At 38.7% G+C, this 24,332-nt stretch overlaps 1 protein-coding gene across 7 annotated transcripts in view; it reads left to right on the forward strand.

Annotated features, from left to right (window-relative positions):
• Positions 1–24,332, forward strand: part of LOC131079056 (uncharacterized) — a 261,018-nt gene that overhangs the window by 86,619 nt on the left and 150,067 nt on the right. For all 7 annotated transcript variants that reach the window (XR_009113903.2, XR_009113902.2, XM_058016941.2 and 4 more), the window contains one exon: positions 17,035–17,146. Coding sequence is in view for 5 of the 7 variants with exons in the window: in XM_058016941.2 (XP_057872924.2) it covers positions 17,035–17,146 (112 nt within the window). In the remaining 2 variants the exon portion in view is untranslated. The remainder of the gene's footprint in view (positions 1–17,034; positions 17,147–24,332) is intronic.

The following is a 24,332-nucleotide window of genomic DNA, read 5'->3' on the forward strand; positions in this document are numbered from 1 at the left end:
GTTGTAAGACTTTGTTCTTACACTTGTTCTTGAAAGAAATTAGAAATAAATTTTGTGATAAGAAATAGTTGTGAGTCTTTGAGCTTATACTAGTTCTTATTGTTTTGTGTAAAAGAGAATAAGATATTTCAGACTTTGTGCTGCTATAATTTGTTCTTGATAATTTTAGCATATAAAAGGGTAGATAGGACTTCGTATATTCAAGTCTTTGAGCTTGATATTGCTGTCTCGTCCCGAAGGAAGTGACAGAAGTCTTTAAACTTTCAGGAACCTTCATTTCTTTACTCTCATCTTATTTCAAAAAATTGTTATTGCTGTTCTAAGTTAACTTGCTATCACTTTTTTGTGAAGAGAAAAGGATATTGGCTTTCTTGAAGAAAAAAGAAAGACTATTGTCTCATCCTATTTAGTTTTAGATTAGATATAGATAGGGGGAGCCTTCCCCTAATTAGGAGAGTTTTACTCACACACTATGGTTGAAGCCACAATTTCGTATATTTCCCCAAGTGTACAAATTTTTCAACCAACATAGCTCTGATACAAATTGTGATGTCCCCTACTTGGAAGTTGTCATGTTTTTAACAATTATCATACATCACTTAATACATTATCAAGTTATTATGCCTTTTACAATTAATTCTACATTTTTTATAATTCATACCCTTCTATATTATGATATAACCTTGTTTCTACCAAGGCCTAAGGGAGGAAGGGTGATTATGTTGCCAAAGTGTTGAGAAGTCAAACTACAACAGGCTCCCTCAAGGTTTACAGATGCAGACCCTTACCCCATCTTGGGATTATACCCTCAAGGTTTACGGAATCCGATCCTTACCACATCTCAGGACTACCTAATTGGATGGAATTAGACCGCCTCTTGTTAGAGCACAAATCTAGTCCATCGCCCATAGGAATTAGCAGGAATACAAAGATTAGATCAGAATTATATGAATTACGATATCTACTACTGATATTTTTAATGAAATAATCAGATTTGTTAAGGAAAATATATTATTTGTTTTATTTTCTTAATCCTTGACCTGAGAATTACATCTATCTATAAATAAAAAAAAGATCAGTAAATTTATATTGTAACAATAAAGGTAGGCTCAATTTACTAGGCTATGCTTTCAGAATGCTCTATTGAGCGACTAGTATATATTCCTTTTGGAAATTAATCCTTTCCTCTTTTCGTGCCTCCTAGAATGATAGCGGATTCCATCTTATATGCTGCTGAAGGGTTTGGACGTATCAAGGGGGTAATGTCTTATGCAGAACATGCCTTTTAATAATAATCTGATTTGTTATCCCCCTCGTGCCTTTTCATAATGGAACGACTCCCTTGTGTTTGCTAATGGTAACGACTAGTTACCTGATTTTGACGGTAGTGAACAATTATAAATAAGAACGACAATGACTAGTCATATAATATTTAACAGTAATGACTTAGTCATATTTAACATTAATAATATATGCAAAAAGCAATATAAAAACATTATTAGTTGATTAAGTATTAATGAAGGGATATTACATGGAGGATTGGGGGCCTGGATTGATTGGCGATAGCTTCCTGTGGTAGGCACGATGTTATGAGGTCCAATCTCCTCCCAACCCACATGGTACTGGAGAGTGTATCATGCCAGTGTCATCGGTCACATTAAAAAGTTTATTAGGCACAAGACAATTAATGGGGGGGCTACATGATTCCTACCATTGATATTTTTTTTTTTAAATAGCTTATTGGAAATGGAATTTAAAGTTTTAAATCATAGACACTTAAAAAGGAGACCTTGAATATCAAATATTATTTTTTTATAAAGGATCTTTTGGAGCCAAAAAGGGGTTATTTAGTGGAAATTGAAGTTAAAAATGTCTCCTAGAAAGTTTTGTGGGGATAAAAAGTATAAAAGGAGATCCAGGGAGCTCATTTGGCATTATGTAAATTATTTTATTTCCTCTTATGAAACCCGTTGTGTTGTGCACACACTCTCTGTCTCCGACAGGGACCCCCTTCCTTTTTTTGCCTTGCTAGCCTTGAGAGAGCGTGAAAGAGAGAGAGCCTTGGGGGTATAGGAAGTCAGAATCAAGTCCAAGCATAACATAGGGTGAAGCTGACACGTCAGGGATTTAGGCCATGGAGTAAGAAGGAAACCTAATCATTCAAGAACCTAGCTTGATCCAAGGGAAAGATGGGAATGAGCCTTGATCTTTTGACCCTTGTTCCGCAGAGGTTTGTCTTAGGTTTGCTACCTAGAAGACTACTGAGAATGCCTTTGGTAGCACCAAAGTTCATTCTTCACTTGGCAAAATTTGTTTGAGACATCAAAATCAGACATTGCTATTTCAAAGACTCCTCCAAATGGCTAAAGAAACACCGAAGTTCATTATAAGCCTCTTCAAGTTCGGCTTTAGCAGCTAGGAAGGCAGATTTCTTCTTTTTCAATCCTCTAGAAAATGCCTAGAAAAGAACCTAAGTCTATGTCAAAACTTAAGCAAAGTTCGGAGTTTTAACCTGAGAAAAGTTTGGCTTGAAAATCCCCTTGCAAATCTTGAACTTTATACTAAATTTGACCAAAGCTGAGACAAGTTCAGAGTTTGCAGAGTCTTTGGCCTAAAAAGTCGGAAGTCTAGGCGGAGGTATAGGCCAAAGGTCATAGTTCCCTCCAAGATCATGATTTTGCAAAGAAAAGTGGCGAGTTTTAGTCATTTTGTGCCACCAAGTTAAAGACAAAGACACCAAGGACTCCTCATGAACATAAACCAGGGGTTGCAACATCAGATTTAGGTGTTTAGGAGAGATATAGGCCAAGGCAACGAAAGAGGAACAAGTATGAAGCGAAGTTGCAGACCAAACCTTAGTGTTGGTTTGAGAACGACTTCATTTCCTAAGTTTTGCCAAAGTTCATGCCTTTTCATGAGAAAAGTTTGGACTTTAGACCATTGGCATTCCAAAACACTTGAAAACATTGAACTCAACACCGAAATCAACCAATTCTTGAGAAAAGTTTGGTATTTTCAAAACTTTTTGCTTGAAAACTTCATGGAAAATCCTTGAACTTAACACCGAAGTTGACCAAAATTCGGAGCTTTCTAACCTTTTTGCTTGCAAACCCTATGGCTTATACTAAAGTTTAGGCTGAGTTCTAGGTATGATTGTCTAGACTAAGGTGGGAATAAGGTATGGTTTCGGTGATCCTTCCAAGCTTGAGGTAAGGGCCAAACTTGCTTGGTTTGTGCTAACATTTAATGATGTTCTTAATACTCCTTCAAATGTCGAGTTTTCATTCCTTGGTTTGCTTCTTAAGGTTGAGGTGAGATTGAGGATATCAAAGGTCTTTCCTAGACCAACTAAGTAACATATGAAAATGAGCATTGATTGAAGCTCGAAATTAGGGAAAGTCTTCACTCCCGAGGTGCCTCTCTCATTCATCCTGAGCTTATGAACTTCATCACTTTCTCAAGGCCAATGGATCCTCATAGAGACAATTGTAGAGTAATGTTTAAATCCTTCGGGGGATGAGTAAGAAATAGGTGACGACATAGGATAAAGTGTGATGATGAGAATGACTAGCTAAGCGAAATGATGATTGATCTTTGACCTGTGTGTTTATGCAGGGTGGAGGACTCAAAGGAGGTCATGTGGAGATGGCACTACCCTTCGGAGGATTGCCAGGATAAAGCTAGAGAGAGAATTCCATGCTAGCATCCTAAACATGTTAGCAAGTGGAGCCAAAGACAAAGCAAGAAGGATTGGATGAGCAAGGACCCCTACCATTAGCAGCAAGGCAACAAGAGAAAAGACAGGGCAAGGGATGGAGGGAAGAATCACATAGTAGTGTGCTGATTGGTGCTGTTTCCAGAATTTTGAAAGGCATTGATAGGACACACAGAATGCTATGGGACATACAGAAACAGAAAAGGAACAGCTGGAGATAACATAAAGTAAATTTATTATAAAATCAATTGCTTTATTGTAAGATGACTACTTGTGGGCCTAGTTTAATGCAAGTCAAAAGGGGGCACACGTTAGTCATTTCCTAGCTACATTTACCTTTTTGTGCCTTGGCCACCACACATTTTTGTCTTCTACTGGGATTAATTGAAAACAATTGTAGGTAGCTAAAAAGGTGGTTGATGGTTGTTGAGATTAGAAAGTTGTTAGAACTTTTAGAAGGCAGTTTAGAGCCATTGGATGGATTGAATCTTGTATTTTGATTTAGAATGTAAAATCTATAAAAGGCCAGTGCCTCTCTCATTGTAGGGGGTTAGACAGTTAGAGTTTTGGCAAGTTAGAAGTAGTAGTGGTTAGAAGTAGAATAGAGTAGGATTGTTTGAAATATCCCTAGCCAATTTTTTTTGAAATTTTTGATCAACTTAATTACAACAACTATATGAGTGATCAATTAGTTCTGAGAAAAAGTATTTGATTTGCTGAAGCAACCCTAACCAGAATGGCACCGTGTGGATGAGCATTGGTCAGAGGATCTTAGTTGCTTATGTAAAGAACTCTAACCAGTATGGCGCCGGGATGGCGAGCATTGGTCAGAGGATCTTAGTTGCTTATGTAAAGAACTCTAACCAGTATGGCGCCGGGATGGCGAGCATTGGTCAGAGGGTCCCTGAAATCTAGAACTGGAAGGAACTCAACGCCAAGTATGTGCTACCCACTCCAGACGGATAGGGGCTACCATATGACGGAGTGAAACTTAAATGCTTGAATTTAATTGATTGCAGAAACTGAAAAGACACTCGACATCCAGGATGTGCTTTCAATCCCAACAGGGAGAGGAGCTACCATAGGATGGAGGTAGATAAGATAAGTTTGGTTAGCTTGACAATTACAACCAAGATCACAGTTCAAGACTGCCAGTACTACTGGTCAGATTACAATCAAAAGAAATTCTTTCACAACTCCCCTTTTAGAAGAGAGTTTCTGATTCAACATAAATCTGCACATTCAGCCGCGAACCCATGGATCACTGCCAACAGCTCATTTCTTCCTCATACAATCTTTTTTCCTCCGGAACTAGTTGCAAAATGCCTTGGTGACGTGGAAACCTGCGAAAGACTCAAACAACACTGCAAAAACCTCACAATGAAAAATGGCACGATTTCCAATGCTTTTAAAATGGTACGGCTGGCTGCAAAATACGATTTGTCATTAAAAATAAATGCATGAACCAAACTTGCTGAAAACCTAGGAAATGCAACGCCTAGGTGAGGCAAATGCAAAGAACTAATACCCACAATGCAATTTTTTTGTATTTTCTGGTTGTGAACAAAACATGAAATTAGTCGCGGGAATTCTAGATGCAGAAAACTGAATGAACTATAAGCCTAAATGATTACAATGAAAACTCTGTGATAAACTACGGCTAAATGCAATTACATAGAGAATATAATCACCCTAGTTGCTATCTTTCAAGCAAGAAGAGATGCCTATGCTAGAAGGCTTCCATTCCTTGAAGCATGTCCAGAGCCAGACGGCTGCCCAAATACAAATTCTGCCAAAAGATCCCTTCAATCCTCCCAAGACTCCAATAAATAGCTTCACTTGCCTCCTCAAAACCCTAATTCGATTTCCAAGGCAAACCCTAATCCCCTCCTCAACATGGCGCCATCACACCTAGCCAAAAAGTCAAATGAAATAATATAAAAATATCACCTTGGTAAGTTTTCGCCATGTTTTGACTTTGGCCAAGGATAAAATATTAAATAAATCCTCCATGAGGGCGCCACCCATAAAGTCCCCCTTTTAAGTGATGTTTTTAAGTTGTTGAACTAGGCCAAGGGGGGATAAGCAACTTTATAATTATAATGATTATTTAATTAAAATAAAGTTACTTGACCACACAACTCCAAAATCTGAAGCTAGAACCTGACCATGCTCCTGGAGTTAACTGAACAGGATGTAGAGATTGCCCGATGCCACGCGAGCCCTGCCAAAAATAGAACTTACTAAAAATAGTAAATTCTGAAAACTGCTCCAAAAACTGAGATGAAGACATCGTTGCGAAGCCCTCTGAACCATCAGAAAAAGCCGATGATGAACCCATCCAAAAAGACCTCCTCAAAAATAGGAAACCCTAATTTTACCCTCCGACTGGCCTCCGAGCTTCCTAGAAAGAGACCAACGGTTGCAGAAAGGATCAGGTTTGAGAAGGGGTCATTACAGTCCGCCCTCCCCAAGATTGCTTGCCCTCAAGCAATCGCAACCCAGGATGCTGCAATATCTCATCATTTTCCCATGTTGCATCCTCCAAAGGTAGGTTCTTCCACTTCACTAAATATTCTCTGATAGTTCTATTCCTCAAAGAACGTTCTCTAACATCAAGTATATCCTCGGGAACTAAAATCAATAGTCCTTCTTCGTCCAACGGTGGCAACTGTGAAGAAGCAACCACATTGTGTCCAAGTGCCTTCTTGAGGCGAGACACGTGGAAGACGTTATGCACTCTGCTATCTGAAGGTAGCTCTAATTCATAAGCTACAGCCCCAATCTTCCTGATGACCCTAAATGGTCCATAGAAGCGCGGTTTCAGCTTCTCAGCTCCACTCTTCTTGAGAGTAGACTGTCTATAAGGTTGTAACCGGAGGTAGACCATGTCCCCAACCTCAAAAGAACGCTCTACCCGTCTCTGATCAGCATATAACTTCTGCTGATTCTGTGCAATCTGCAAATTATCCTTTAAGGACCTCATTATGTCTTGACTCTGCTGCAATAAATCCTTGGCTAAAGGGGCTTTGCTATCCCCAAACACCAAATCTGCAAAGCTGGGTGCTTCATACCCATAAAGTGCCAAGAAGGGAGACATTTTGATTGACATATGATAGGTAGAATTGTAGCAGTACTCGCCTATATGCAGCCACTTAACCCAAGCTTTCTGCTGCTCTGACACATAATTTCTCAAGTAGCCTTCCAGCCACTTGTTCACAACTTCAGTTTGCCCATCAGTTTGGGGGTGATAACTTGTGCTTGGAGTCAGCACAGTACCACTCATTCTAAAGACTTTCTGCCAAAATGTACTTAGGAACTTACTGTCCCTATCACTTACAATATTCTTTGGCAATCCATGAAGCCTAAACACTTCTCGAAAAAATAAATCTGCAACTTGGGCTGCAGAAAAAGTACTGGTAATGGCAAAGAAATGAGCAAACTTGGTTAATCTGTCAACCACCACGTAAATGCAATCCCTCCCTTGGGCCTTGGGCAACCCAGTGATGAAATCCATTGAAATGCTTTCCCATTTTTGATTGGGAATGGGAAGTGGTTGCAGCAATCCGGTGGGCAATGTATGCTCATTCTTATTCGCTTGACAAACAGGACATTCCTGAATATAGCGTTGCACCTCCTTCTTCAGACCCTTCCAAGAAAACCTTTCACGGATCTGCCTATAGGTCTTGAAAAAACCTTGATGGCCAGCAACTGGGATGTCATGAAAATTCACAAGGATCTTTCTTTTGAGCTTAGAATCAGCCACCAAAAAGATTCTTCCCTTATAGTGAATCAATCCCTCAACCACCTGATACTTCTCATCATGGAAAGTACCTTCTAAAATGCTGGTTGCAAACTGATTTTTGGCATAATCAGCAAGCAACATGTCTCTCCAATCTGCAGTAAGCTCACACAATGAGCTAAGATGAGGCCGTCGGGAGAGAGCATCGGCCACGACATTATTTTTCCCTTTGACATATTCAATGTCAAAGTCGTAAGCTTGCAGCTTACTCACCCATTTCTGTTGCCTCTCATTTAAATCCTTCTGGTGCATAAAATGCTTGAGGCTATTGTGGTCTGTTTTTACCACGAACTTGTTTCCCACCAAGTACTGCCTGAACTTGGCTAATGCATGCATAATGGCAAGCATTTCTTTGTCATAAATTGAATAGGATCTCTCCACACCCCTCAATTTTCTTCTCTCAAACACGATAGGGTGTTTGTCTTGCATCAGGACAGCGCCAACTCCTTCACCTGATGCGTCACACTGCAACTCAAATGGTTTGGAAAAGTCTGGAATGGCTAGAACTGGACACGAGCTCATGATTTTCTTAAATTTATCAAACACCTCTTGAGCTCTTTCGGACCAAACAAAGGCCCCCTTTTTGGTGAGATCAGTAAGAGGAGCAGCATTCTGGGAATACCCCTTAACAAACCTCCGATAAAAACCACATAGACCTAGAAATCCTTTTAATTGAGTCAAGTTTTCGGGAGGTGGCCAATCCATTACTGCTTTTATTTTCTCCGGATCCACCTTTACTCCCCCAGCACTGATTATGTGACCCAAGTACAATAACTCCTCCATTCCAAATTCACATTTGGAAGCTTTTGCAAACAAACTTTCTGACTCTAGGGTACTAAGCACTACCTCCAAATGTTTAAGGTGCTCATCCCAAGTCTTGCTGTAAATCAGGATGTCATCAAAAAATATCAGCACAAATTTCCTTAACTGATTCTGAAAGACACGGTTCATGCAAGACTGGAAGGTGGCTGGAGCATTAGTCAACCCAAAGGGCATGACTAGGAATTCAAAATGGCCATAGTGGCATCTGAAGGCTGTCTTTTCCACGTCAGATCCCCTCATCCGAATCTGGTGGTAGCCCGACCTCAGATCGATCTTCGAAAAGAACTTGGCCCCATGTAACTCATCAATGAGTTCATCAATTCTGGGAATGGGGTATCTATTTTTGATGGTGCTTTGATTCAAAGCACGATAGTCCACGCACATGCGCATGGTCCCATCTTTTTTCTTAACAAGCACTACTGCTGAAGCAAAGGGACTCTTGCTTGGGCGAATGAAACCCATCTCCAGGAGTTCTTGAATATTCCTTTCTATTTCATCCTTCTGCCTCTTTGGATACCGGTATGGAGTTGTGATCACTGGTTTAGCTCCTTCCTTGAGCTCTATAATGTGTTCTGAACCCCGTTCAGGGGGAGGTCCAGGAGGCAAGTCGGCAAAAACTGCACTCTTCTTTGCAAGCAGAGACTGGATATCAGGAGGTTGATCACGCTTAGCCTCAATGGGACTTGCAGGGAGGATCATACATTCGGCAACCCATTCAACTTGATCATGACGGATCAGTCTTGCCATTCTTTTGAATGACACCACTCGCGGACCTCCATTAGACATGCCTCTTAGAACTACTCTCTTCCCATCTGATTGAAACTTTAACTCCATAGTTTGCAGATTCAAGGAGATCTCTCCAAGAGATCGCAGCCATTGAATACCTAAGACAGCATCAGTATCCCCAATGTGTACTACGTAGAAGTCATCCTTGACTTCGTAGTTTCCCAACTGCATGGTCATGTTTGAAATCTTCTTGGTGCAAGAGATATGAAATCCATCTGCAACCATGACCTTGAACCCTTCAAACTCTTCAGTTTGCAGCCCCTTCTTGGCTACTACAACTTCATCAATGAAGTTATGTGTTGCTCCGGTGTCGATCAAGGCAACAATTCGCTGCCCTTTGATCATCCCACGAACCTTGAATGATTCGTTTCTTTGAAAACTAGAGAGCTGGGCCAAGACTCCACCACACTCCTTTTCATCTCCAGATTCTTCTGGGGCTCTATCACCTTCACTTTCTTCATAATCAGATTGCTGGTCGGATAAATCAGACCCACTTTCACCAGCAGAATAATATTCAATCTGATTGAACTTAACCCCCTTTTGGCAAACATGATCTTGAGACCATTTTTCTCTACACCGAAAACATAACCCTTTCCTTCTGAGTTCATTCAGGGTTTCTGGATCCAACCTGGTAACATTTGGATTGCGGTTCTTGAACTCTTGGTGTTGAGGTCTCAAGGGTGGTCTATGCTGAGGCCTTTTTCCCTTATCCCTTTTCTGAGAGGGGGAATTTGACTGAAACTTGGCCTTAGGAGCAGCCCACTCCATGTTCCTTGCCTTTTTCATGGCTTCTTGCAGTGATGGAGGGTCAAAGGCTTTGATCCAACCTTTGAGAGGTTCTGTCAACCCTTCACTAAACAAAATCACCAGTCTCCTTTCCGTGATTCCAGTCACCATGACTGAGAGCCTTTGAAACTCTGCAATGTAAGCTTCGACCGTACTATATTGTCTCAGTTGAGCAAGCTCTCTGAAATGGATTTCAGGATCCTTCTTCTCAAACCTCTCGATGAGCCTAGTGGTGAACTCATCATACGTTGTGATAGATCGATGACCAAGAGTAATGAGGCCATGGTACCACCACTCGTGCGCTACTCCGTCCAGGTGCAGCGTAGCGAACTTAATCGCTTCTTCTTCTGCCATTGGCCTAAGAGCTAGATAGTTATCCAGCTTCTGAATCCAAGCTCGGGCTGAATTAGTCTCACTTCCGTCAAAGTGTGGAAGGATAACTTTGTTGACAGCTTGGTACAAATCCCCTTGATTGAATGATCTCCTTTGGTCATAATACCTCCCTTGTCCTTTGTTTTTCCTTTTATGATCCATAAAATCATTATAGGACATATCCATTTTGATGTCATCAGGCAGAGAATCATACTCTGCTCTACCGAGTCTCAACTGCTCCACAAATGAAGCATTCTCCTCAGGATCTGGCTGATTGATTGTAGGTGCCAGGAAAGTGGGTTTAAAGGGCCTGGAAGATATGTTGGTATTATTAGGTACTACCCGGCCTGCATGTTCATCTTGGGGTTTGGAGGCACTATATTCTCCTCTATGGCCTGAGTTATTCTGAGGAGTGGTGTTCTGACCCACTCTTCCCATCATGAGGGATACCATGTCCATTAAAGCATCCATCTTCCTTTCAAATCTCTTCCCAGGACTCAAAGATCCTTCTCTTTCCTTTCCACTATCCTCTCTGTTGCGAGTGAACCCCTCATTTCCCCCGATTGACCTTTCTCCTTCAGCCATGTTAGATTCCCCGGAAGATTCCCAGTGAGCCCTTAAGACTTCTGAGGCTGTCTGACCCTCAGGAGGTTGATGAAACTGGAATTGTTTCCCAACCTTCTTATCTTCTCTTGCCCAGTATCTTTTTTCTCTGTCACTCATATACAGACTTGCTCACAGGATGGCAGGATCTTGGCTCTGATACCACTGAAATATCCCTAGCCAATTTTTTTTGAAATTTTTGATCAACTTAATTACAACAACTATATGAGTGATCAATTAGTTCTGAGAAAAAGTATTTGATTTGCTGAAGCAACCCTAACCAGAATGGCACCGTGTGGATGAGCATTGGTCAGAGGATCTTAGTTGCTTATGTAAAGAACTCTAACCAGTATGGCGCCGAGATGGCGAGCATTGGTCAGAGGATCTTAGTTGCTTATGTAAAGAACTCTAACCAGTATGGCGCCGGGATGGCGAGCATTGGTCAGAGGGTCCCTGAAATCTAGAACTGGAAGGAACTCAACGCCAAGTATGTGCTACCCACTCCAGACGGATAGGGGCTACCATATGACGGAGTGAAACTTAAATGCTTGAATTTAATTGATTGCAGAAACTGAAAAGACACTCGACATCCAGGATGTGCTTTCAATCCCAACAGGGAGAGGAGCTACCATAAGATGGAGGTAGATAAGATAAGTTTGGTTAGCTTGACAATTACAACCAAGATCACAGTTCAAGACTGCCAGTACTACTGGTCAGATTACAATCAAAAGAAATTCTTTCACAACTCCCCTTTTAGAAGAGAGTTTCTGATTCAACATAAATCTGCACATTCAGCCGCGAACCCATGGATCACTGCCAACAGCTCATTTCTTCCTCATACAATCTTTTTTCCTCCGGAACTAGTTGCAAAATGCCTTGGTGACGTGGAAACCTGCGAAAGACTCAAACAACACTGCAAAAACCTCACAATGAAAAATGGCACGATTTCCAATGCTTTTAAAATGGTACGGCTGGCTGCAAAATACGATTTGTCATTAAAAATAAATGCATGAACCAAACTTGCTGAAAACCTAGGAAATGCAACGCCTAGGTGAGGCAAATGCAAAGAACTAATACCCACAATGCAATTTTTTTGTATTTTCTGGTTGTGAACAAAACATGAAATTAGTCGCGGGAATTCTAGATGCAGAAAACTGAATGAACTATAAGCCTAAATGATTACAATGAAAACTCTGATGATAAACTACGGCTAAATGCAATTACATAGAGAATATAATCACCCTAGTTGCTATCTTTCAAGCAAGAAGAGATGCCTATGCTAGAAGGCTTCCATTCCTTGAAGCATGTCCAGAGCCAGACGGCTGCCCAAATACAAATTCTGCCAAAAGATCCCTTCAATCCTCCCAAGACTCCAATAAATAGCTTCACTTGCCTCCTCAAAACCCTAATTCGATTTCCAAGGCAAACCCTAATCCCCTCCTCAACATGGCGCCATCACACCTAGCCAAAAAGTCAAATGAAATAATATAAAAATATCACCTTGGTAAGTTTTCGCCATGTTTTGACTTTGGCCAAGGATAAAATATTAAATAAATCCTCCATGAGGGCGCCACCCATAAAGTCCCCCTTTTAAGTGATGTTTTTAAGTTGTTGAACTAGGCCAAGGGGGGATAAGCAACTTTATAATTATAATGATTATTTAATTAAAATAAAGTTACTTGACCACACAACTCCAAAATCTGAAGCTAGAACCTGACCATGCTCCTGGAGTTAACTGAACAGGATGTAGAGATTGCCCGATGCCACGCGAGCCCTGCCAAAAATAGAACTTACTAAAAATAGTAAATTCTGAAAACTGCTCCAAAAACTGAGATGAAGACATCGTTGCGAAGCCCTCTGAACCATCAGAAAAAGCCGACGATGAACCCATCCAAAAAGACCTCCTCAAAAATAGGAAACCCTAATTTTACCCTCCGACTGGCCTCCGAGCTTCCTAGAAAGAGACCAACGGTTGCAGAAAGGATCAGGTTTGAGAAGGGGTCATTACATTGTTGGACAAAAATTGTTGTATTAGCAGTTAGAACAAATGAATAAAGCGTTGAAGAATGGTTTTTTTTGCCATTTGCTCTCACCTATCTGCATGGTTTCTTTTCATCAAGTTAGCAAAGTTTGGTGATCTTAATGGTGAAGTGTGAGGGTATTTTATTTCATTTCAGGTTCATACCATTGGAGGCTTGCCGACTGTAGGTCTCTATGCATGGTTAGTCTGGACCTATTGTTTCTCTTAGTTCAAATGTGAGTGTTCGTTTTGGATTGTGCTAGAATTGGGTATCCCAATGAATGTTTGTGGTCTGAAAATCTTTTACTTCCCCTTGGAGCTTGCACTATTCCTGTGGAGTTGTGAGTTTATCTCTGGCTAAGAAGGAACTAGTTTTATTTAAAATCTGTCTACCTATAGCACCAACTATTACCGTCATTGTCCCTAGGATCTCTAAACCCTATCCCTTTGCTATTTATTTCGCCCAGTTCAAGAAGTAAAGCATCACCGGATCGCTATACCTGATGCAGGCTAGCTTGTCAAATGCCTAAGTCCCCCCATGTTTACTAGCAAAACACATCAACCATTGAGTTAACCTAAGCAAGTCAAGACCTGATAGTTGGAACCTTGAGGTTATCTCTTATGATTAGTCTGAGCAGCATTAGGGATTTCCTTATTCAAGAGAGGATAGGATACACTCACCATTCTATTCTGCGTTGACCGAAAGTGCAGCCTTTCGCCATCAACAAAACCCTTGTGCTTTTGTGGGATTGAACTTGGTATATCTCAGCCATCTTAAGGATGAATACCCTCGCTGAGAAGATTAATTGTAGTATTCCACCCCCGGTTGGCTGATGCAAATTTGTTTTTTTCTTTCCTTTTTGAAAGTTTTTTTCTGATTTTTTTGAGTTCTGAATTGTTTGCGAATTGGAAAAGAATGCAATAAAGAGATATGATTGCTGGAAATGAAAGGAACAAATACAATAGCAAGCAATAACAATTTTTTGATATTTATTTGACAAGAGGGCTGGTTACTTACCCCTAACAGCAAACATAAGTCTGATACAAAATTTGGGTCAGCAAATAAATCACCAATGGTTTGTGGAAACACCATAAAACACCTCCATTAAGTCTGATCCAGCTTATAGTCTGATTCCTAGGTCTGTTCTAACTTCTGCCATAAAGAGGCCTGAAAGCCCTAGTTTCCAGCAAGGGTTTGGCTGGAAATGATCATTAGATGGTACGGCCAGCTGGGGGAATAAACTAATGCTGATATGTGCTGAAAGGAGACTGCAATCTGCACTAGTACCTTCAAGTCTGCAACACCATCTCAATAGAAGCCCTGTGATACCTGCAAATGTCCTCCAAAATGTGGATAACCTGTAGAAAAATGGATATTTATGACCCTTGGAGTGTTTTTCACCTCTGTATGTCATCGAATTGTGAAGGGATTTTGTCCTCCACAACAGATCTGAGAAGAAACTTCTCCAAGCTGTTGTTGTTCTCCAAAATTAGACTTCAATAATGAATGAAATGAACCCTCAAAAGTTACTTTTATTCTCCCTCCAAAGACTCACTTTATCTGCCCTCCTTGCTGATCGAACTTTCTCAAAATCCCCTTTTATTTTTATTAAGTTGTTTTTAAAACAACTTATTTGAGTCTCCCTAGGCATCATGACCCATGGTGGTCCCCTTATTAGTTACTTTATTAAAATAATATAAGGTAACTTTATTAAATCAATACTTTTTTATGATTATTTAAATATTCAGATTTATTCCCTGAAATCACACCCAATCACCCCCAAACTGAAACTTGATGGTGTCATTGGTACCCTGAATGATGACTGGGTGTAGTGCTCCAACTGCCAGTCTCTCTTAAAAATTAGGGATCCTCCTCAAATACTAAGGAATTGCCCCTAATCATTGAAATTCACTCCACTGGCTCCCTGACAATTCTCCTGACATCCTGGTGGGTCCACTGGTGACTACCAGTCTGCTCCAAAAAAATAGGAACCTCCCTAAAATTTAGGAGACAGTTCCTGAGCAACTAGGGATGCTCCCAGTGTCTCCTGCTATGCTTCCCCAAGCTCTGGGTGAAGTAACAGTCCATCCCTAAAAATAGGTATCTCCCTAAAATTTAGGAAAGTGTCTTCGAACATCTAGAACTGTTCACAAAGCCTTCTACCAGTCTCCTCAAAATTAGGCCCACTCCTAAAAAATAGGAGCCACTCCTAAAATTTAGGAGACTATCTCTAACCTCTAGAAACATCAGATAAACTCCTAAAGTGCAGTTAGAAGATGTCCTGTGTGAATTTGCAACCCCTGGATGGGTTGCCTATCCATCTCATTGGCCTACGGGACCTTGTTGATAGGCCAATCCCTAGAAAATAGCTAGTGTTTAGGAAGGGTCGGAAATGGGGACATTACATTAATCATGATGGTGAAAGATCCTCCTTGGTTAATATAGTGTGGCTCACTCAGAGTTAAAGTTTGAGCTGAAAGTTTTTGTAGGTTTGTTTGAAAACCAATTTGTGAAGTCTTGCCAGGCAAGAATATTTGTTAGAGTTTGCATAGATTTACATGAATACAAAGTTCTTTGGTTCGGTCAAAGAAGTTCTTTGGTTGTTGGGTGATGTGAGTTCATATTTTGGTTGTTGGCAATTTTTTCTTGAATAGTTGGATGCTTTTGACTATCAGTTTCATTGATAATGCAGCATCTGACTTGTCAAAGTTTCTATTTTGTAGTTTGTTTGCTTCTTGTCACCTAGAAGATTTCTATTTTCCTACCTTGAATATCTTTGATTAAAAAGCAACTTTTTCTTGCCCCCTATTGTGATCCCTAAAGAGCCTGCTTGTTGCTACTGCTTTGTGTTGTATTCCTATTGATGTGTAAGCCTTGGTTGGTGTGGTAGTGATAATTTCAGTTGGGCTGAATATATACCTTTATGCTTAACAGTTTCATCTAGGGTTAAATATGTGTCTAGTTGTTTGGGCAATTAATAAAAGTGTATGTTGTGAGAAGTCTTATCTAGATGCTTTTTAGGTTTTGTTTGTGCTATTGTTGAATCAATACTAAGGATATCACATATTTTGAAGAATGATTTAAGGAGAGTGGTGTGATGTGTGTTAGTGTGGTGTTGCACTAATATGCTCAAGGTTGATGTTGACAAGGTGTGTAGTTCCCAATGGATGTGGCTCAATAAACATGATGCTGATTTAATTCCTATCTTGTTTCTAAATAGTTGATAAATCCTTGCGAATAATTCTTTCAGTTGTGCCCTTTTGGAACTCTTAAGGTTCCATATGGCTGTCAGCAAAGGCACAAGTGATGTAAGCTAAATTGGTTGTAGCTGACTATTGAATTGGATCAAGCATATTACCTTGTGACAAGGGGTGAGATGTTGGATTGTGATCAGGCTTGCAACTGCTCTAGTTTATCCTATGCTGTGCGAAATTGAGATTATAAATTTTTATTGTGTTCATTGTTGGTATAGTTGGATGTATGAGAGTGGTTGGAATTGAATGCTTGTTGCTTGAACTTCTCTTTTTATTGTCAGTGTGCTTCGTCTCTTTGGGATGAATTTTTAAAGTCCTCTATTTTACACAAGATATTTCAAATTTAGACTGTGATGGACTAGAAATAAAGCCTAAGAAATTAAAATTTAATTTAAAAATGACCTTCACATATTGGTTCATCTGTCAAAAGTTTAAAATCTGCAATAAGCTCCTCCATCTGTTGGTTTTCATTTTCATAGGTCTTATAAATCTGAATTGTTTGGAGAGTGTCACAAGAATGTTATGTGGGAAACAAGAAGTGAGTTTGTTTGACAATGACTTGTATAAACTATTCCAGTCATTATATAGCTGCTTAAGATAAATTAATGGCCTTCGCGCTTTTGTGTTGAGTTCTAGCTTTATGTGGCACACAGACTTACTCTCTCTCTTTAGTTTCTGTATAAACACTTCCTACAAAGACTTACAAAATGGATTAAGACATTTCCATGGCTTCTTTCCTTTCTTGGACTGCTCATTTCTTCTCACATTGACAGTTGCTACCTATACATATGAATTCTAGCTATGTGATTTTAAGCTTTTATATATATTTTAGGTTTGCTTCAACATAATGATGCATAAGAAATTTCTTTGCAGAATTATTGGACATGTAGCATATACAGGGAAGCATCAGTGGATCCTTGTAGAGAACAATGGCACTGTTTTAGCGAATCCAACAGGAGCAGTTAATGACCATTTGATGATTGAGGTGATAATTCAATGCTAGTGTAAGATAGATGTGCATGCAATGCTTCATTATCTATTGTAAATCCCAATATTTTGAATGCTTATGAATGCCTTGATTGATTATAATTTAGATCATATGAAGATATCTTATTTTTGGGAAACTATAGTTTCCTTATTTTAGGAAGAGAAAAAGTGAAAGTGTAACTGTTTGTCATAATTACAAAGGCCAGGCTAAACCTCATATACAATGATTAGGACTACAAATTTTTGGATTTGACCATATAAGTTTGATTTATTTTCTTGGAAATTGATACGGCATAAAATGCTTTATAGAATAAGCTAAGCTTCTCATGCCATTGTCATTACACACCCGTGTCTAATGAGAGGTGCCTTGTGAATTCAATAAACTAGTTACCAATCTATGATCACTAGGATGAAATTCTTAATAAATTCATAGAAAGTTTAGGTAAAAATCATGTTATACCATCTAAAGACTAAAAGCACATAACAGAAGTGCTTTGGAAATGTATGGTATGCCTTTATGTTATCACATTCAATAAGAGTCCTCTTTGATACAATACACTACATTTACAATGAATGAGTAGAATTTAAGGAGTAATGAAAACAACCAATTTTATGCTCTGTACTTCTGTGACCTTTCATCACAAAATAAATGTGAATGATTAGAGTTCATTTGTTGACTTACCTTCTTGTGTGCATCAGTCATCCTGCATTGCTCCAGCGGGAGCAGATAACAACAACTCAGTCTCTTATTTAATTGTGTTTTTAGTGTTTTTGATTTTCCATGATTCATAACTAATTATTGAAAATTGTTGAGAATTCAGTTATGAGTACATCCTATATTTGTGAACAACTCTCTGTATCTAATAAACAAGGTACCCTCATGGTAACTGTGTTTGATAATCTGTTGCTGTCCCGAAGACTGACAATAGTGAAATTTTAGTATTACAGAATTGTTAATGTACCAACTGCATCTGTTTCAATTATTTAATTTTGGTAAATTTCAGAGTTTTGACTGAACATTTCTAGTAGCAAGGGCATGGATTTCGTATTTTTGGATATGGTAAATGAAATCTTCTATCACGCATCGGTCCTATGGGAATTCATTGGGTGTGCCTTGGAGGATGTAAACCAAATATGGTAGTTAGTTGTTTATCAAAATATATTTGACTTATCTTAGTTTTGGCAGTTTTGACCAAGAGGTTTCATTTTGTAGGATTTATCATTTTGTATAAATAGTCTTGTTTTGTTATAACCACAAAATACAGAAGACTGTGTGGTTGATATTATTTTCAATAATAAGATGGATAAATAGCATTTAGGACATGCACAACTTTTTCTTATTTAAATGGATGCTAGGTGAAGTATGCATATACAAGGATGCTTATGTGTCTTGAGTAAAGAAAATATGTTAGGTATCCCTTAGGGAGTTTTTTGTTTTCCCTCAACTGAGGGCTTGTCAAGTGTCCCCTAATTGTATTATACAGAATGACCATTCTGAATATTATTTTGTTTAACATATATGGCTAGGTTGAAGATATAAATAGTGAGTACAATTTACAACGGAATCCTGAAATTCAATGCTGAATGGCCCTTATACACAAGTTTGGTGCTATCTATACTCCAATCCTCACCCTGATTTTATGTAGTATTTTCATTGATCTATGCCCTTTCTAGTTCTGGGTGGGTTGCAGAATTGTGATAATGTGATATTGAATGTTGTATACTGGTGGGTTGCTCTTTGCCATGCCTTTATGTAAATATTAGAAAGTGCCTACGAAGAGATTCTTTGTCTGTGTTAATGCTATGTCAGCATTGTAATGTTTAAAAGTAAAAAAACTATCTAATTGTGTTTCTGGCCACGAAGTTGTTGACGTTGACAGCAACCTCAGCAGCTTTTCAGAAAGGTTTTATTTTCAAAGTTCTTCTAGTGCTTATCCCTTTTGTTCATCTTGCTTCTATGAGAATGCTACTCTACAAGAGGACCCAAGAATTCTCTCATAGGAGACAATTAGGCCATCAAAATTTTGTCCCTAAATCCATCAAGTGCCTAAGGTGATTTTGAATTGATTGTTTAATGTTCAAGCTCTATTTTATCCTTTATATATACAAAAGTACATCAAGTGAAAAAATCTACTCCATTAAGTTGAAACATCATCCATTTGGGTGAAAAAAAAGTATGAGAGTGAAATGTACATTTTGTGGTCCACACTTCATAGCAATTTGATGAGTCAGAATATTATATTGGAGGAAAATATTACATTATGTGATGGACAATTCATTAGAACTTTTTGTATAAAAATTATATGGAAATTGAAATTTAGAAAGCCAGACATGAAGAGGTTATTGTTGCACCCTCAACATTAAACTCTAGAGAACTGAAATATTGTTAGTCTATAAATTTTTGGACAAAGTTGTACAACACACTTCTAGTGATTATAAAAGATTTGTTATGACAAGGGCAAGTAACTTGATGTTAGAGCTCACCAAATAGAGTAGGAACTCAGTTCAAATAGTAGGTGGTCCAATATTTGTATGATGGAATGAAAGGCAATGTTCGTAAAAGTCCTTTAGAGTGAGGATGAGGAGTTTTTGGTAGAACTCCATCATCTCAGAAGCCTCCTCTTTTCTTGTTTGGACACCAAAAATACCCAACCTTAGAAGAAATTGTTGCTCACTAGAGTAGATATGCTTAGCTAAGACCACTCTAGAGGATATGTGCAAAATTAAGAGAATGAGAGACACAAAGGTATTTATAATTGCACAAAAGGAGTACTGAGGAATTGGGGCCATAATGGGGTCTTATATGGCAATTAAAAAATTGAAAAATAGGGTTAGATGAACTTTTAGTTATGATTCAAGAGTAGATTCCGTTGTCCGTATTTTTGTATCCACAAAAATAAACAACCCCTTTAAAATTTTTGTTGAAAAATGAAAATTTTTACTCTAAGGCATGCTTCTTGAGGCAAAAAAATTCTTCTGGTTAAACTGGATTGATCTTTGGTCTATCCTCGATCCGTGTTTCAAATTTCATCGCGTTTGGAGTTCGTTTTCTATGTCTTTCCTTCAATTTTGGGTTTTTTCTTCCTGACTGCAGGTGGGAAAATTTTCCCTTTATTGCAGGTTAGGAGTTTTCTTCTATTTTTGTGTTGTAGGGAAATTTTAAAACAATTACAAGTGCACTTTATTGTAAACTTGTAACTTACTTTTTATTTCCCCCTTGCTTTTCATTTCTTTTAAGTTGTAGGAACTTTTTGGACAAATTGCAAGTGAATTTAAAATTACAAGTTTAATGAGAACTTGTAAGTTCTCATAAAAGTTCTTACTTTATGCTTTTTAGTTGTAATAGGGATTTTATTTCCCTATTACAAGTCTTTTTGAGTTTTTAAAGTCTTTAGGATAGCGATTGAATATGAACAGCAATAACCACTTTTAAGTGAAATAAGAGAAAGGAAATGAAGTTTCCTGAAAGCGCAAAGACTTCCATCACTTCCTTCGGGACGGGACAGCAATATCAAGCTCAAAGACTTGACTATTGGAAGTCCTATCTAACCTTTGCTATACTAAATTTTACAATGAATAAAAGACAATAGCTCAAAGACTGGAATAATCTATTCTTTCAACACAAAGACAAGAACTAATGCAAGCTCAAAGACTTGCTACTCCTTCTAGAGATTTTCCTATTTTAATTAATCTTCTCTACTTGCAGCTCAAAGACTTCAAATTAGATTGGACTAAGCTCCTTTATAAACAGTTTGCATAGAAGAAATAAAAAGATTCAAACTCAAACATGTAGCTCAAAGACTCAAAACTTGAGTAATTCTTTTTTATTATTCTTCAAAACCTTCAATTCACATACATAAGCTCAAAGACTTCTTGCTGTAAATTTGGCAGAGTTTTTGCTTGCTTTCCAAAAGATATCAAATACAATAGACCCCTCAAGTATTTATAGAAGAGGAGCCTTGAGAAAAAGGTGGGAGGATCCTAATTAACTTGAGAGATTCTCTCAACCACCAAGACTCGTTCAATAACTAATTGAGACTTCATTAATTAACTAAGAGTTACTCCAACTAACTAAGACTTATTCCAACTATAGTCCTAATCGGACACAACTTGTAGTTGCCTTACATGTAATTACAAAAATGCAAGTAATGTGTAACTTGGATTTTACAAAAAAATACTTTTAAATGTAACTTGTCAAAACTAAATTACAGCTAAGGATTACAGAAGAGGGAAAATTCAACTAAGTGTTGAAAAACACTTAAGTTGCATTTTGTGAGGACACAAATCCTTGAAATTTCTGGATGCTCGCTTGTAGTTCATCGGGATTCGGTTCATGGGTGTTCTTGGCAACAACCATAGTCTTCACAATAGTGTTGTGACAGCGGAGGAGCGCAGAATTGTTTTTATCCAAGATAGACTGGATTTCATGCAGAAAGGCTTGGTGTTTCATCAATGCTTGAATTGAAGCTGCCGAGAATTGTTCGCTCCTCCATTCATTATGAATCCTCATCTGTCTTCCCAACTCCATAAGAATTATCTTATCGGTTGGGTATCTCGGAAGCATGTATGGCCGACCATCATAGCATCCTATCCTCATATAGGTGAAGGTGGGAAATTGTAGAAACAAACACCCATACTCAGACACCTTGACCCATGTCTCATCTGATACTCTTTTGTTCCTGAGATTTCTGTCAAACTGACACATGAAATATCCAAAGAATACATCTTGGACCCTTCTGAAATGCAGTCTGCTGGGTCTCAACGGCAACTGGTCATAATATTCCCAAACTGGTATAAGTGAGCGATCACCCTTGGTAGAAAGACCTGGAAAGTGTCTAAGTGATGCTGCTAAATATACCAAATAAGAATTCATGAAGAAGGTCATGGTGGTAGGGACTACTGCAAGTTGTTCGCACAAGGCATCGCTGATGACTTCCCCCCATGAAATGTGATGTGACTGCCGTATGAACATAATGAACTGATACATCCATGGCTCAAAGACATTGGAATGCTCAAGACCCATCATCTTGCTGAGAAGAGTGATGGTGTCTCCTATCTCCCATTTGAAATCGCAGCGGTACAACTTCGCCCACCTTGAGAAGGAGGCTCGTGGCTCTTGGATCCACCTATTGATGTGTCGCTTGCAATCTTTTTCCCCCTTCACGTAATATTCCGCTGCACTTTCTTTGGTGATTTCCATATAAACAGGTGCAGGAGGTATTCTGAAGACCTTCTCGATCATATCTGCATCAAGACGGATTATAGCTTCGCCATCATCATTTTTGATGACTCTTGACTCTTTGTCAAAATGATGGGTGCATGCAAGAACTCACTCAAGTTCTAGGGCAGCCACTGGGAAGGAAGATACATGATGGATATGGCTGTCCAACAGCCGCTGCAAGTTATTATCCTGTGGATCTTCTACCCTGTTGACGAATTTTGCCATATCAACGTGCTCTATCTCCGTGTCTCTGATGCGATCCAAAGGAGAAGAAACTTGGGAAGGTGCAACCTTGTTTTGATATTTGTTATATTTGTATTTCATCTTCTTTGGAGTTGGAGATGCCGGCAAATATGACATTGATTGTGAACCTGGGATACTGTGATGAAGACTTAAAAGAGTTAAGGCAACATCATAGTCAGCTGCAAATATCGTTCTTCCTTCTCCAAATGGGTAAAACTTTGATCCTTGAATTTCACGATTTTGTGAGAGGAAGAGGGGAAATATGTAGAAATGGAAAATCTTGACTTTGACCAGTTTCGGATCTTGGGAGAATTTTTGCTAGTGTACAAGTTGGAAAGGACATACATGCAATCGGGGTTTTAAAACTCGAATACAAGTACACTTGTAAATTCGAAAATGGAGAAATGGACGAAAAATGAGATTTTGACTTGCAGAAAATGACGGAAATGGAAAGTACGGATATGGCGAACATGGATGGATAAAAATGGTAAAATCCGGGAAAGTCATTTTCATGAAAATGGGAAGAATTCTTCAACATGTAATCCGGTTTTCAAAACCCGAATTTGCAAGGGAGGGGTATTTCACACTTTTCGACTTGGGATTTCAACCAAAAATGGTTAAATTCCTTAATTGTAGGGGAAGAACAAGAATTTCCAGCGAACTTGTAATTGGGATTAAAAATCTCGAATACAAGTAAAGAGGGAAAATTTAGGGAAGAACAATGCAATTCAAAAATTGCATACCAAGGGAAGTATTCTCTCACAAAAACCCATTTTTGGGGGAAGAACAATACATGCTAAAAATACAACTAAGAAAGAAAATCAAGAGAGCAAGAAAATAACAAAATGAAGGAAAGAAAGGAAAGAGAACATACCTTTCTTCAATTTGAAAATGCCTCTTTAAGAAATGCAACCAATTCTTGGAAAGAAGAAGGAAAACCAACAAATAGAAGCAATCCGCAATGCCAAACCCTTAACACGTTTTTGCAAAAAACGTCTTATATGGAAAAACGTGGAAGCAAACAAGAGTAAAATGTCATAGAAAATGCTTGAATACTTCTTAACCCTCAACGCCTTGGTACTCCAAGCCAAAACGATTCATGTTCTTGAAGATTCATGGTGTTAAACACTTCCAATATGCAGCCATAATGATTCACGTGGAGGAAAAAATGTGGCAACTATTGCGTATTGGATGGCATCATTAAATAGCTTGAAACTCCTTCCAAACTCCACACCTAGGTGAGAGAGGGCAAAATGATTTAGGAGATTGCAGTTTGTTGAAGATTTAATCAACCAAAATGTTGCATTAAAGAAAAACGTGATGACTGATTTAGGGCAAAAAACCAGTCAATGTAACCTCCATTTGGCATGAAAGGTGTCCAAGAATGCATGAGAATAGGATGCAAACCAAAATGCCTTCCTCCAACAATTTCTCCACAAAAATTGCCTTCAAATGGTCAAAAACCGTTTTTCCTTGCATTTCGGGTTTCTTGGAAAAAAAGACAAGTTCGAATTTGCATAAGGGAATGCAAATCGGGTTTTTGGGAGATAATGACAAGTTTTAATTTCACTTTTTCCACTTACAAGCCAAAATCAGGATTTTTAAGACAAATGGCAAGTTTAAAATTTTACTTTTTCACATTAGTAGGCCAAAATCGGGTTTTTTGGAGCAAACTGCAAGTTTTATTTTTACTTTTTCACTTGCCAAGCCAAAATCGGGT

This window comes from Cryptomeria japonica, chromosome 4 (assembly GCF_030272615.1).
Source record: "Cryptomeria japonica chromosome 4, Sugi_1.0, whole genome shotgun sequence".
Classification (NCBI taxonomy): Eukaryota; Viridiplantae; Streptophyta; class Pinopsida; order Cupressales; family Cupressaceae; genus Cryptomeria; species Cryptomeria japonica.